The 15926-nt window shown below is 48.5% G+C and overlaps 1 protein-coding gene across 11 annotated transcripts in view; it reads right to left on the reverse strand.

Annotated features, from left to right (window-relative positions):
• Positions 1-2291: 2291 nt before the first annotated feature.
• Positions 2292-15926, reverse strand: part of LOC139361621 (disco-interacting protein 2 homolog C-like) — a 247810-nt gene continuing 234175 nt past the window's right edge. For 9 of the 11 annotated variants that reach the window (XM_071090245.1, XM_071090249.1, XM_071090252.1 and 6 more), the window contains one exon: positions 10398-10696. In XM_071090245.1, the coding sequence (XP_070946346.1) occupies positions 10515-10696 (182 nt within the window). In that variant the 3' untranslated portion in view covers positions 10398-10514. Of the gene's footprint in view, positions 2605-10397; positions 10697-11990; positions 12171-15926 lie in introns of those variants that run through there. The other 2 variants (XM_071090247.1, XM_071090255.1) reach the window with 2 other exon arrangements.

The raw sequence follows: 15926 nt of genomic DNA on the forward strand, positions 1-15926 counted from the left end.
AAATGTGACTCGAGAGAATCACCGAAGTTTCCTAAATGAGTCACCTGCTTTCTCTTCTCTTTGCTTTCATGCCCCCCCAGGGTAGGTCAGTCCTGTCCGCCACAGCGATACCTGCATGCTGGAGTTCCAAGGAGTTTGGGGGTGTGTCGGGTCCCCCAGGGAGATTCGGTGACTGAGGATGCTGTCATAGCAGCCAACATGTCCTTATTGTTTTCACTTTTAATGAAGTTCAGTTACTAGGTTTTCTGAGGCACAATGATGTCCTTGTGAAAAATTGGTGATCAGGGAAGCAAGCAAGTGTGGGAAAATGATCCTGCCCTTAAATCTAAAAAACGATGAAACAGCAAACAGCCCTGAAGAGCCCATGAACCTCCTCATGGGGCGGTGAGGAGACACCTCAGTAATGGCTTAAAAAAAAAGTGATAATACTGAAGAAAAGGTAAACTAAATTTTGGGTCTCCTATGGGTAAAGAGATTGTGGCTTACATTTTGGATGTATGCGTTTATATACTTATTTATTTTTCTTTGTTGGATTTAGAATTAGTTGAAATAATTGTGTTTTTTTAATTTAAAAAAATGGGGTATACGAAGTCTAATCCCTTTGTGATATTTCTGTACTGTGAGACTCCACATACAAAAGTGAAGCCCAGACTGTCTGTCTCTAATGAACCAGAGAGAGGTGGTCATCTCCTGCAGGCTGGTCTGGTCTCCAGGCATCTGGCCATCCTCCCAGTCTTGGGCACACCTGCATCACTGGTGCTTCCTGCCAGACTGTGACTCTGCCCAGGTTTCAGGAGCACCCGGAACTGTTTTCCTAGGGGCTCCTGCTTTGTCCTGGCTCCTGGAAGCACAGGCTTTTGACGAAGGACTCTCCCCACTGCCAGGTAAATTGGTGATTGCCCCACAGTCTGTATTTGTCACATGGGGCACAGAGAGTCTGGGCGTGCTGTCCTGGCCCTGGAGCCAGCTCTAGGACTGCCCGGCGGCATTGCCTCCACCCCTCATCTGGGAACAGGGCGGTGGGGAGGAGAAGGGAAGCAGGGTCTTGACCCTTCTGCGTCTCGAGAACACGGGAACACATCGTCCCATTGCCTCACACCATTCACAGCCCAAGCTTGTGTGAAGTATTATTTTATAACCTCCCCTGACAATGATGTATTTTATATAAGCAGCACATAAAGTGGTAATTTAATACCCTATCGAGCAGGATTAAACAATAAGGAGCAGATATCACTGTAGAAAAGTTACTTTATCCGGGAAACATTTATCTACTGCAGGTGGATGTGAATCATGGCTTCCTCCTCGGTGGCTCCTGATGAGCCTGTGAAATTCTGTCCTGTTCACCACTGTTAGTTATAAGCTACACCTTTCCTTCTATGACGTTACTTACAAGCTCTACCTTTCCTTCTATGATGTTTATTTCTTGCCTGTTCAGCACTGTTAGTTACAAGCTATACCTTTTCTTCTGTGATGTATATTTCTTGAAGGCATGGACTAAATCCTAATTCCACAGTATTCGATGCACATACTCAAGAGATACTTGTTTGAATGAATGGATTAATAGAAAATAGAAGTGGTGACTTCACTTTATTTCATTATGTCAAACTTTGTCTACACGGAAAATTTTATGGTCCTTTGGAAAAACAGGGCCTCTGTGCAGGGTTGTTAGAGATTGTGAGAATGCCGCAAATGGCTCTGTGGCTCTAGGCTCACAAAGGGCTTGAGGGACTTGGTGGCGCACCTGTGTTGAAAACTGAGTTCTGCAAATCCATTGGAGTGACCTGCCAGCACCAGCACACACAGCCCTCCTTCCCAGTTGATTTCTGCACAGAGGCTTCTTCTGAATGCCCCAGGTGAACGTGGGTTCAGCCAGCACTGCTGGGCTTCCACAGCAAGCCAGGGTGCTGCAGGGACGAGAGAGAAGAGGGGCAGGACCAGGATCTTCCTGGGCCCCAGTGCCCGTGTGGGGACGCTGCCTGGCCTGGCTTTTCTGGGGGAGGTCAGGGAAATGATGGCATGGAGGGACTGTTGGTATGAGTCGCTTGCTCAAACATAGATCCCAGGTCTGTGTGGGAGGCAAATAGAAATTTATGTGGGTATCATCAGTAACATAGCAAACATGGGCTTCTTCACTAGGGTGGCTGACCCTCTTGCTCATCTGCTGAGCAAAGGCCCGGCCCGGCCTGGCCTTCTACGCCTCCATAGTGAGCTTTTCTCAAGCTCTGTCCACTCCATGGAGATGGCCGGAGCCAGGGCAGATATGGGGTGTTTTCCACTTTTTATTTATTTTTTCTTTTTTGAGATGGAGTCTTGCTCTGTCGCCCAGGCTGGAGTGCAGTGGTGTGATCTCGGCTCAGTGCAAGCTCCACCTCCCAGGTTCACGCCATTCTCCTGCCTCAGTCTCTCGAGTAGCTGGGGCCACAGGTGTCCGCCAACACACCAGGCTAATTTTTTTGCGTTTTTAGTAGAGTCAGGGCTTCACCGTGTTAGCCAGGATGGTCTCAATCTCCTGACCTCGTGATCCACCAGCCTCGGCCTCCCAAAGTGCTGGGATTACAGGCGTGAGCCACTGCACCCGGCCAGGTATTTGTCAGTTTTTGAAAGCTACATTTAAAGAATGAAATAGACCGAACAGAATTACTTCCTTTTGAATATTTAATACTCAGTCTACCAGAACACTTAAATATAGTTAATGTATTCAAATAATAAGAAAGAACTTTCCCTCTGTTCCAAAGAAAAAGTATAAACAACCTTTTACTTGTCAGGGATTTCACTATGTTTCTAAAAAGCCAGCAAGCACTTTTCCTGAAATAGACCCATCTCTTCCTCTGCATAGACCCTATGAACATTTTAGCTACATTTCTGCTGTATCTTAATGTGATAGATTGTAGAAAATTCCTTGCTACTGGAACTTCACGATGCTTTCCTTTGAAACATCAAATAGAAAGTATGGATAGTAAATCTCAAACTAGTTGCAATTATCAGTCTTGGTAGAGCTGCCACCCACAGCCTCTGTCAATTACAACAGAGTGTGTCTCCCCAGCAACCCGGATTAGATTGCGGACCAAGCCAGGCTCACCCAGGATTCAGTGCAACGTCTTTCAAAGCTGTAGTCACTGCCCCTGGAGGAGACTTGAGAATTCCTCCCTTTGATGCCTGTGCATGGCTGTTCTCAGATCACAGCAGCTGCAGCAGCATCTCAGAGGATGCCAGCAGGGGTGTCCTGGGTAGTGACACCACGGTAGGGGCCTGCAGTGTCTGAATGAAATGGGCCGTGAAAGTGAGCACCCTAGAGGAGTCCACAGCCACGTTTCAAAGGTGCAGTGGCCCGAGGTGAACCCCAGAGCACTGAGGAGCCTGGAGTTGACCTGTCACGACTTCATTGAGAGAGCTGACTGAATTCCGTACCTGCGCGGGCAAAATATGGCTGTTTGCGCTTGGCCCCTTCTCAGTCCAGGGCTAGGGAGGTTGTCTGCACAGCTAGTGGGAGCTTAACTTTGTGCACACTCGGGGTTGGGTCCCACTCCTTTCTGTGAGCCCAGGGAAGATAGACATGCCGAGCTCTCCTGGAAGAGGGCCCTGACGAGTGGAAGCTGAGCTTCAAGATGGTCGGCCTTGTGGTGTGCGTGGCGGGTTCGGAGTCGGTGTGTGCTGAGTGGGGGCCCGGCTGCTGCTGTCGCTATTGGGCTCAGCAGACGCTGCGGGGGACGTGGCTCCTGTTGTCCTTGGTGGTTTTCTCCTCACAGGAGTGGGTTTCCCTGCTGTGAAGGTGTCGGGGCTGTGACAGGCAGCCTGGCAGGAGGAAGACGCTCGTGGGGTTGTGCCCCGAAGCCCCCTTCCTCTTGAGGAGCATGAAGGGGGTTTGGGACCCTGCTTCCGGCTGCGCTCCCTTGCTAGGTTCTTGGCCTCGGGGGCCAGGAGAAGCTGAGTACAGGCCTGAAACCTGGACCCCTTCCACAGCCTCCGTGGCGTTTGTGGTGTGATGCGGGACGAGGCCCTTGGAACTCCAAGCCCTACCCTGGCATGCCCGCCCACTGGGGCGTCTTGGGCACCTGCTGTGTGCTAGGCTCCGTGGTGGGGTGAACGGTAGCAAGGGCTGTGGGGTAGAGTGGACACGGTACGCGGATGATGAGAAGCGTCAGGGAGGCAGTGAGAGCACAGCTGAGACCTGCAAGGAGGGGACTGGCTGTGGGTGTTGGGGCTCAGGGAGCTGCCTCTACCCAGAGCCACAGTGGCCAGTGAGGGCAGAGCAGGGGACCGAGGCCCAGGGAAGCCGTGTGTATGGTTCGCATCAGGTGTGCGGGTCTGCCGGGCTGTGCGGCCCTTCTCAGTCCTGGCTGGGCCTGGGGTCCCAGAGGGAACGGAGGGTCTTTGCATCTCCCTCCTCTTGCTTCCCTGCTGCTTCCTGGTCAACGGATGCTTCTTTATTGCAACTCTGGCAGTTATTCTGCATATTAAGAGGAGTTTCACAAAATCATAGGGGGAGAGGCGGACTAGGGATTCATTTTTTTTTCTCCCCCTGATTTTACACGGAGCCTTCTACTACCCCTTAGTGTGGAGGCAGAGTGCAGATGCTCTACAGTTATCTATCCAGGAAGAGAAGAGCTGATGGGAAGTCACAGATCTGATCATTGCAATAACACTGACATTTTTAAGTGGGAGAATGCTGATGTCTATAATAATCAGAGTAAAACTTCAGTAGCTTCAACATAAAGATTCTGAGATGATCTTAGAGCCATTTCGTCCCTAGATCCTTCTGCAGTGTGGAGTGTGACATCTCTACCAGCCTCTGGTCAGTGGCCGCCTGTGGGTAACTGAATGCTTGAAGTGTAAATGAGAACTTCTAATTTTATTTAATTTTAGTCAAATTTAAATAGCTCTATGGGCCGGGCACCGTGGCTCATGCGTGTATTCCCAGCAGTTTGGGAGGTCGAGGCGGGTGGATCATGTGAGGTCAGGTGTTCAACACCAGCCTGGCCAACAAGGTGAAATCCCATCTGTACTTAAAAATATAAATAAAATAGTCAGGCGCGGTGACAGGCGCCTGTAATTCCAGCTACTCGGGAGGCCGAGGCAGAAGAATCACTTGAACTCGAGAGGCAGAGGTTGCAGCAAGCCGAGATCGAGCCACTGCACTCCAGCCTGGGTGACAGAGGGAGACTCTGTCTTAAGAAAAAAAAAAGATTTTAAAAAACCCTACATGCCCCTAGTTGCCTCTGTAGGAGACGGCATGGTTCCAGAAGGTAGACTTTGTGTTGAGGACTCTGCAGCGTCAGGCTGGAGACAGTCTCCCTTCCTAGCAGCGTGGGCCCCTGGGCTGTTCTTCTACCAGAAGGGATGGTGGCGTCTCTGGGAGGTATCTGTAGACTCAGATCTGTGTGGATTAGTGACTTGTGTTACTCACAGGTACTTAATTTTATGGGTAAATGAATACCTGGACTGGCTGCAACTTCAGGGCGAGATTCGGGAGTAGGGAGTGAAAAGTGACGACGGAACCCTGGGCTTGTCCTGCTGCCCCCAGGACCCGGTCGGGGTGCCTTCTCGTCTGAAGTCCCAGCACGTGGTCAGGGTACCCCTTGCCTCTGAAGCCCCCAGGAAGTGATCGGGGCACCAATCCCCTCTGAAGTCGGGGCACCCCTCCCTTCTGAATCCCCCCAGCCACCTGGTCGGGGCGCCCCTCCCTTCTTAAGCCCCCAGACCCTCCTGGCCTGCGGTGCTGCTTCTCCAAATGCTGTCCTTGGCTGTTTTCCAGGAGTCACCTGCACCAGAGCAGGCTGCGTGTGTCATTTCTTGTCGGATCTGGGGTGTCAGTGAAGCTCATTTATCTTGTCTTCCTCCTCATGTGCCGTATCTCACCTGTTGACTGTCTGAGTTTGTGTGAGTGCGTGTTGTGCGTTCTCAGGCTGTACTCGGTGCTTAGGTGACAAGAACGTCTTAGAGCAACGGACTGTCTGCTCCAAAGGACGCTGGGCATGAATCGAGACACAGTTTACTTGTGGGGTTTAAATTTCCTGGGTGTTGGAGGCAATTAAGGGGAAACAAGGTCTAAAAAAGCCCCTGCAGATGAGGAAGGCAATAATGAAAAAAATTACTCTATACACACTTAGCAGATGATTGACTTTGTAGGTGAATTTTGCATTTCGGGAACTACTAAAGCTACTGTTTGTAGGGATTCCTTGATGAGCTTCTTGTTTTCTGTCTAGAAAGTAAAGTGGATCGGTTTTGCCTTTAATGCTGACTGACTAGAATCTACTTCCTTTTCCCCCCATTCACGTTAGGGTGGGGATTGGACTGGAAGAGCTGTAGGATCTCTTTATTTCTGATCTTAAATGAATTTTTTCTTCAATGCCCGGTTCTTTGGTTTGGGAAATGTGCTCAATTTGTACCGTGCTTTAAATGTACACAATGGTCGAAATTGCTACTTTTCTTTAAAGTTAGATATAACATCTTAAGTAAAATGTCATCTATAAATCAGGCACAGTCTGGGGCCTGGAGACCCCTCTTGTCACTTCCTTCCAGCTGTGTCTTCTTCCCTGGCCACATTGCCCCTGGCCACATCTCCTCCCCAAACCACGCCGTGTCATCCGCCCACCACCTCACCTCTGGTCACAACACCTCCCTCCCGGCCACATCACCTGTGGCCTCACTGCCTGCCTCCCTCCTTCCTGGTGGCCTCCGTGGCTCCCACTGTCTGCCCTCCCGAGGGTCTGTTCAAGGCTCCTTCCCCGTTTTCCACTCCTGAGTGGGTCTCGGGGCCTAGATGTTTCACAGGATGCAACTTTCTTCCCTTCCAGCCGTGGGTCTCTGAGCGACAACTCCAGAGAGGGCACTAAGCTCTCCTTACCTACCTGGGGGGCCCTGAGCCCTGACCACCGACCACCAGGGCTTTTCTGCAGTGTGTGGGGCAGACTCATGCATGAATTGGACTAAAAAGATGCTTCCAGGAATCCTTGTTTTGAGTGCACTGGAGCAGAGATGGGGAGAGGGGACCACCTGGTTTGCTCAGAATTTGGTCCTGATCACAGCCAATGAGGCAACATAAGCACCTCCTAAATGAAGCATTCCACAGACTGATTTTACACATGACAGAAAGGCTTCACACAATGAGTGAGTTTGAGCTGCATTTGAAGGAAGAACAGGTCCCTGTAGGTGGAAATGAAAGGTAAGCGTGACCCAAGCCATCAACAGCAGCGGGGGTGGGGTGGTGCAGACTCCCCATGGATGGTGGGCATGGCTGAAATGCAGGAGAGGGCAGGGGTGCGAAGGAACAGCAGGGCGGCAGTAAAATTCCCCTGCAGAGAGGGGACGTGACTGAGATATTATCACATGTATACAACTGAGAGATGATTTGAGGAGGATTTCTGGGAGCCTGTGGGAAGAGCACGTGGTCATCATCAGTTCTCGGGATCTCTTTTTATGAAGTGAAAATAGTCTTGCCTCTGCCTATCTTGTGAGCTGTTGTGACGATCAAATCAGATAATCTTCAGCGAGCCTTGTAAATGCTAAAGCTTATGACAGACTGTTCCAGCCCCCTTGTCTCTACCCTCCTTTCCTCCTGAGTAACGTGAACCCTGCTGGGTACCTCACTATCTGCCTGGTTTCCTCCTCCATAACGTGAGCGTTGAGTACTTGCTGGGTACCTCGCTGTGCACCTTCCTTAGTAACGTGAGCCCTGAGTATTTGCTGGGTACCTCGCTACCTGCCGTACAGCTGGCTGTAGAATTGTCAAACGCACTTGGCTGGCACATAAGCAGAAGTGCTCGCTGGGCCTTGGGAGGGCTTTGTGACATGTGGGTGCCTTCTGTTCCCTGTTAGGCTGGAGCTGCAGGAGCCCCCCTAGACCAGATAGAGGACCAAGGCTGTGGCCTCGGGGTGGGGGCTGGGGGAGCTCCCTGGGTTTATTGTGTGGGTGAGAGCAAACTTCAGTCCCGCTGTGGCATTGGGATTCAGGGTTCCTTCTGGAATGTTCTGAGTGAGAAACAGGAAGTTCGCACAGGTGCGTCTTCTGTGGATTTTATGGTTATCTCTTGGGAGAGCACTGGTGCCTCTGAACTATGAACCTGCAGAACCACTTCTTCCACTAACGGCCGCCTTTATATAAAGAATGACTTACAAAAGATGCCACTTCAGATGGAGGTATTTGCAGGTGTGGCCTGAAAAATGAACAAAATGACTTTCATCTCAAGGAAAGTACCTTACATTTTTCCCAATGATAGACATTTGAGCTTTCCAGTGAATATTAAAACATAAAAATCTTGTGTCCACCACTTTCTCATGTGACCAATGGTGATACTGATGTGGGGTTTTTTTGTTTTGTTTTGTTTTGTTTTGTTTTTTGGACATATAATGAAATGTGGAAGCCGCTCATAACTCTGAACCAGTATTTTCTAACCAATGTGTGATTACAAAATCGTGTGCTGGTAAAAGCCATTCAAGTGCAAGACGGACCAGTCGACTTAGAAGGAATTGGGGCAGAAAGGCCCGTCGACCAGAGCACAGACTCTGTGTTGCAGACAGCCTGTACGGAAGTGCCACTTGTTACATTTGGCAGCAGAGAATACCTAAAATGATCTGAAAACACAATGAAAATACTGCTTCCTAATTGTATATCAGTATGGGGTCGGACTTTCTTCATAAACTTCAGCCATGGCTCTGCAGCCCACTGAACGCAGATGCAGGCATGAGAATCCTGCTGTCTGAGGTGCAGAGATGTTAGGTGTTTTCACAGTAGCACAAACTGTTGCCACGCTGCTGCTTATTTTGGAAAATGGTTTCTTCTTTAAGACTGTGTTAAGATGTAATGACTTTATCCTTGTAAAAGAAACTAAATTATGTTCTTTTTTTTTTTTTTTTTTTTTTTTTTTGAGACGGAGTCTTGCTCTGCCACGCAGGCCGGAGTGCGGTGGTGTGACCTCAGCTCACTTCAACCTCTGCCTCCTGAGTTCAAGCGATTCTCCTGCCTCAGCCTCCCTAGTAGCTGGTACTACAGGTGTTCAGCACCATGCCAGGCTAATTTTTGTATTTTAGTAGAGACGGTGTTTCACCATGTTGGCCAGGCCGGTCTCGAACTCCTGACCTCAAGTGATCCACCTGTCTCTGCCTCCCAAAGTGCTGGGATTACAGGCATGAGCAGCCACCACTCCCGGCCTGATGAGAAAGCTTTTTTGTGCTCTTTAATAAAGTGCAAAGGGTTCCTGAGACCCAAAAGTTTGAAAACCACTGGCTTAAACCGACAAAATTGTCCATGATTCTTCAGTGTATCTTCTAATCTGTTGATGGAGAGAGGACAGCAAGGGTTGCTTTACTTTTTTCCTTTCACAACTCAATGGTGCTGGGACAACTGGGGTATCCACATAGAAAAGGATGGACTGGACCCTTCCTCACCCTACACGCAAAGCTCAACATGGTTCCAATGTAAGGAGCTGACTGAGACCCATTCTGTCAGTCTGCTGGGTACCATAACGGACACCACAGACCGTGCGACTTAGACAATAGCATCTTATTTCCTTTTTTCTGGAGACTGGAAGCCTGGGATCAAGGTGCGGGCAGGGTTGGATTCTCTGGGGCCTCACCCCATGCTGTGTAGACAGCTTCTTCTCTGTGTCCTCACAGGTTTCTCTTACGTGTATGCAGCACTGAGGACTGTGTCTAAATTCTCTTAAAAGAACACCAGTCATACTGGATCAGGCCCTACTTTTAAGATCTTATGGGACCTAAATTGCCAAGTTAAAGGCCCTGTATGTAAATACAGTGACATTTTGGGTTTCCGGGGTTGTGACTTTAACATGGAATCTTGGGGGAGGGGGACAGTTCAGCTCATAACACCTTTAGGGGAGAATCCTGGAGAAACTGTTAGGTTGGATTAGGCAATGTTTCCTTGGCTGAGACGTCTAAAGCTATAACAAGCAACTGAAGGGAAAAAGACGGTATCAAAATTAAAAACGTTCAATTCAGAGGATACTATTAAAGTAAAATGACAACCCACAGAACAGGATACATTATCACGATAAGGACCTGATATCAAGAATATATTCAAAAACTCTTAATAAAAATCCAATTTAAAAATGGACAAAGGATTTGAATAGACACTCTCCAAAGAAAGACATATAAATGCCTTAAAAAGCACATGAGATGTTTAGCAGAATTCGTCATCTTAGAAATGGAAATCAAAACCACCGTGAAATAACACTTCACAACCACCGTGATGGGTGGGTAAAACCCCAGTATTGGACAGTGACATGTTGGTGAATTGGGGAAAACTGAAATCTTGATATATTGCTAGTGGGAGGGGAAGTAAAATGGTGCAGTTGATTTGGAAAAGTCCGACAGTTCCTCAGAAAAGCATGAAATCACCGTACGACCCAGCAATTTCACTCCTAGCCATATGTTCAAGAAAACTGAAAACATTTTTCCAAAAAGTATGTCATGCCTGAATCTTCACAGCAGCATTATTCATAGTAGTAGAAACAGTCCAGGTGTCTGTCAACCGGTCACTCACTGAGATTCCACTCACCTTAGACGTGAAAGATGTCAGCACCGAAGGTCACACCAAAGGTCATGCACTGTACGATTCTCCTCACAACAGGTGTCCAGAATGTGCAAATCCAGAGAAAAGGAAGTTGGCTGGTGATTGCCAGGCGCTGGTAGAAGGAAGGAGCCAGGTGCTGACTCTTAATGGGTTCAAGGTTTCTTTGGCCTGTGGTGAAAAAGTCCCGGAATTACATACTAGTGGTTGATGTGCAGCTTTTAGAATACGCTAAAAAGACTGAATTGTATTCTTTAATATTGGGGCTTTTGTGCTTTGTAAATTGCTTTTCAATTTAAAAAGGAATTCAAGAAGTTATTTGGTGTTGATATGATAGTATCCAAAACAAGTTACTATGTAACTCACGTCCCCAGCGTTAAACTTCATTTTCTGAGGATCTTGAAGTGTTTGAGGCTAGGAGACACAACGATCCTATACTGTATGTTACACCCCATCTTACTGATTTCTATCTCACATAACCATATTCAGGAAAAACCGACATGTAAATGTGAGCTGAATGCTATGCAGAGGCACATTCCTCTTACCCGGATGATCTTTAGTGGTACAGTAAGAGATGAGATCATAGCAACGTTAGTTTAGTTAGTTTAATTTCCATGGCAACAGGAATTTGGCACATGGGATGAGTTAGATCTCCCTGCACAGCTCCTAACGGGGTTGCCCATTTCTGTGTGGTGTCTGTGTATATTCTCGCTGTGGAAATAAGTGATAGCACCTGCACAAACACTTGTCCAGAAGCGCACACGAAGCTGGTGAAGGCAGAGGACAGGCGAGAGGGAAGCATGGCTCAGCCCTGGCAAAGAAGACCGTTATTCCAAACGCAAAATATTCAGGAACACAATCCTTGGGAAGACTGGTGATGTCTTTAGACCTCACCACTATCGGGTTGTATCTGTGCAGCCAGTTACCAGAGCCGCAGAACGGCGTGTGTTGGTATTGGTGTCATCACTCAACGATTCTGACTTTTCCTGGTGCTGAGGATGACTGCATATGGCAGAAGCAAAGTGCTAATCTAGCACAGGTCATCATATCCAAGTTCTTTTCTATGAAGGCGGGCAGGGTTAGGAACCACCCCACCCCACCCCACTCCCCAATCCTATAAGAACTGGGATCTGATGATCTGTGCTGTCGAGAGAGGCAGGGTTAGAACACCTCATTCCTCAATCCCATTGTTGAAAATAATAGTTGGATTGGGAGGGTTTTTACTCCTAAGGTTGAAGCCGTGCATTTCTGGAGCCTGGGCTGTCAGTCATGGTGGCTGGGGAATGCTGGGGCTGCGGTTGTCTGGCTGCCGGTAGCCCTGCTGGTGGGTCCTCCCTCTTTGACACCGTTCATTTCTGAAGCTTGCTTTCCCCGGTGTTGGAAGTAGCAGCACTGGAAGAATGGCCGCCTTCCTACAGTGAAGCTCTGGCAGGAGAGGAGAAGATACGGAGCGTCTGTTCAAGGACGTGACGTTCTGGGCACCGCACCATGCGTTCTGCTTCTCAGCTGTGCCTCCTGGTTGATGTTACCATCACCTGGCATTTCCCAGGAGGTAACTCGCGAATGCCACACTGATGGAACAGTGCGGCTCGAGTCCAGGGCCGCTGGAGCACATCAGCAAGGTCAGGCTGGACGCATGTGCTTGCTGACAGGAAAATGACAGGAAATGACATGTCAGTTCAGGAAAATGACAGGAAATGTCATGTCAGTTCAGGAAAATGACAGGAAATGTCATGTCAGTTCAGGAAAATGACAGGAAATGTGTTTGCTGACAGAAAAATGACAGGAAGACGACAGGAAAGAGGCCCATGAGGAGAGGAACCAGTAGATTCAAGGCAGTTAACCGAAGGAGCGAGCCATCACAGGCTGGGAGGACACCCCAGCCACAGTGGATGTCAGCGGTGGTGGCTGGACTCGGGGTCCGTGAATGTTGCATGATCGAATGTGTTTGGTACATTCTCAGCTCCTGCCCAGGTGCCTCCCAAGCATCGGGTGTTGTGGCTCCCCACACCCTTCCCATCTGTGTGTAGCATGACCACCACCTTCCTACCGTGTGTTTGTCCTATCACGGCTGCTGTGCCTAACGGATGCTTTGCTTTCCAGCTACTTTCCTATAACCAAAGCCCTTGAACGACTTTGCGTTTCAGAGACGACAGGGTATTAGTTTTTCATGATTGCTCTGAGGATTTCCGAAAGCAAATGTAACTTACAGGATGGAAGATATTGGAGACAGTAATTATAGATGACTTTTCTCAGTTTTTTGATTGTGGTAAAGTTACACAGCACTCTATTTTTAACTGTATGGTTTTGTGGCATTAAGTGTGTTCACACTGTCGTGCTGCGATCACCGCCATCCATCTCCAGAACTTTCTGGTCTCCCCACGCTTGAAACTCGGTCTACCAAACACTAGCTCTCCTCCCGCCCCAGCTCTGGTAAGCACTACAGGTTGCTTACAAAATAAGCTTTTTCAGTAAGAGAAGGGGCAAGGAAAAGAGCTCTAAAGACTGTCTTGAGATTTGAGGAAGTGTTTTAGGTTTTGTTGTGTGGTTCCCGGTGTAAAGGAACTATTGAAGACGTGGGAAGGCGAAGGTCTGTGATCTCAGGAAGTGCTGGGCTGGGCAGCTTTCCCACTGTGACGGGGGCACTTGCCCTCAAACCTGCCTGAGATAATCGCGTGAGGATGGTGCTGCATTGTGACAGCTCTGAACTTGGTCTCCTTGAACGTTGCCAGGTACATAAGCTTTGGCGGTTACCGTCTAGTGTCTGTGGGAGACCTAGAATTTGAACATTGTTGACTTTAGGACACACTCATTTTATAACACTCTACCTGTTCTCATCAGTAGGAAATATGCTGTGTCCTTTTTTTTTTTTTTTTTTTTGAGAGGGAGTCTCGCTCTGTCGCCCAGGCTGGGGTGCAGTGGCCGGATCTCAGCTCACTGCAAGCTCCGCCTCCTGGGTTTACGCCATTCTCCTGCCTCAGCCTCCCGAGTAGCTGGGACTACAGGCGCCCGCCACCTCGCCCGGTTAGGTTTTTTTTTTTTTTTTTTTTTTTTTTTTTTTTTAGTAGAGATGGGGTTTCACCGTGTTAGCCAGGATGGTCTCGATCTCCTGACCTCGTGATCCGCCCGTCGTGGCCCCCCAAAGTGCTGGGATTACAGGCTTGAGCCACCGCGCGCGGCCTTTTTTTTTTTTTTTTTTTTGCCTTAATATTCTGTGTTGCTGTAACAGTAGTTGCAGCGGACGCTACTTCTGGTTCATGGTCATCACCAAACACAAGCTTCAGGAAACCGTGTGAAAAATGAAGGGGAAAGTGCTTTTCTGCAAAGGGCTTTTTTGAACATCCTGTTTTTTTCTGGAATATCTGTTTTGGTGTAAAACGTTTTCATATTTAGGGATTTGTAACGTGTTTTATACTGGTTAGCTTTGAAACCCCATGTTTTTGCATGCCATGGGGCTGCTTTATCCTGTTATTCTATGATATAGCAGGTTGGCAAAACTATTGGTTATTTCACTTTAAAAACCAAAGCAGCTTACAGATTGAGTGTGATTCTTGTAAGAATTTAATTGTAAAATTGATTTGTGTTCAACAAGCTTACTGGAATGGCTAGATCCATGGACAAAAAGATAAGAACATGTCAAGTCTCTGGGCCAGGAAGGACTTCCAAATAATACAAGTGATACACATTAATTTCTTAACAAAAGATTAGATTTAGTACATAACTGTTTAAAACCTCCATATTTTCTATTATAGCCATTCCACAGTGCCCATGGGGGTGGGCTGCAGGACTGCCTATGGAATCCAAGGTCTTTGGGCGTTGAGGTCCCTGCAATAAAATGGCATCGTGTTTGCATATGACATATGCACATCCTCCTGCAGACAGTCATGTCAGGGTTGCTCGTAACAGCTATACCATGGACATACCATGCGAGTAGTTGTTTAATGAATAATAAAGTCTGAATGCTTAGTACAAACACATTAAAAAATATGTTGATCTATGGTTGGTTGAATCCACAGGCCTGGAACCCGGGGAGAGAATACAAACTCTAGAAGCAAAACGAACAAAGCACTTGAGGTCAGCAGTGACGGGTGTGGGATCACACTGAATCTCATGTGTTTTGCTGTCTGTGTCACTGTGTCCCGTGTAAACGGGAATCATTTGTAGCTTAAGGTAAAATAGGTAACAGGAAACACTACAGAGTGGGCACGAAGGCGCGCCCCTCATTACCCCGTGTTACAGCCAAGCCTCTGCCTCCTGGGGAAGGATCTGTTCTGTGGGGAGACTAGATGTTGATGATTTCCGGATGTGTGAAGGGAAACTCCCTCCGAGAAGCGTGGCTTTGGCCGGAGCACATCAGACGAGAGTTAGCGTGGCATGGAGTTTCCACAGTGGCCCTCAGGCCTGCTGCTTCTCTCCTCTCCCCACCCCTGGCCCTGACTCTTACCAAGGGAGGCAAGTTCAGCTCCAGCTGAGCCCCGCACAGGGCTGTGGGTCTCTAGGGCAGGTGCCCACCTTCGCCTGAACAGGCTGTGTCAGAGGAGGGTCTGGCTGTACTTGAGCTGTGAGAGATGCTCTCAGAGATCCAGCATCCTGAAAACCCAGGTGCTGAAGGTTCCTCCTCTTCCACCATCCTGCGGGGAAGGGGGTCTTATCCTGCTTCCCCTCAACCCGAGCTGACTTCTTGTCTGTTCTGTACACCTAGGTTTTCAGAACAGTTTTGTTAATCATCTAGCAGACAAACAACCATAAGGTGACAGCCTGGGAGGGTAGACGGCGCTGGAAGGTAGTTTCCTGAATAACAGCGTTCAGTTTCCTGTTTTGCCATCATTTGACCCAAGGCCCCAAGATAATTGAAATATTGTCAGCCAAACACCGATTTTTTATCTGAGTTTTTTTTTTTCTTTTTAAGTTATGGGTGCAAACTTATAACCAGGGACCTGACAAAAGAGAAGGATTTATTTGCAAAGTGAATGTCGGGGATGGTTGGCATTTGCCAACTCTGACTAGCAGGGACCCAGGCTGCTTCGGTTCTGCCGCCCGACTCCTGACCCTCCAGCTCCTGCCCCTGTTCCCACCAGCAGGAAGAGGAGCGGGAAGGTGCCTTTTCCCCTTTAAGGGGGTGAGGTGAGAGTTGCACCTGCCACTTAGCTAGTCCCTGGGGTGATTCTCCAGCATGGGTGGGAGTTGGGTTTGGAGGCCTGAGCCCCGTGAAGCTGGGGTTGCTGTTCCCTGAGCAGCAGGAAACTGGACTCTGGGAAGTGGGGTCAGAGGGTAGCATCCGCAGGAGGGGCCTCTCGTCCCATTTGACATCTTCACTGCAAAAGGGGGTGTGGGCTTCATGGTCCATTGACAAATAGAACGTTACTTTTTTTTTTTTTTGAAGCACATAGAACCCTAATTC

Source organism: Macaca nemestrina, unplaced genomic scaffold (genome assembly GCF_043159975.1).
Source record: "Macaca nemestrina isolate mMacNem1 unplaced genomic scaffold, mMacNem.hap1 Scaffold_74, whole genome shotgun sequence".
Classification (NCBI taxonomy): Eukaryota; Metazoa; Chordata; class Mammalia; order Primates; family Cercopithecidae; genus Macaca; species Macaca nemestrina.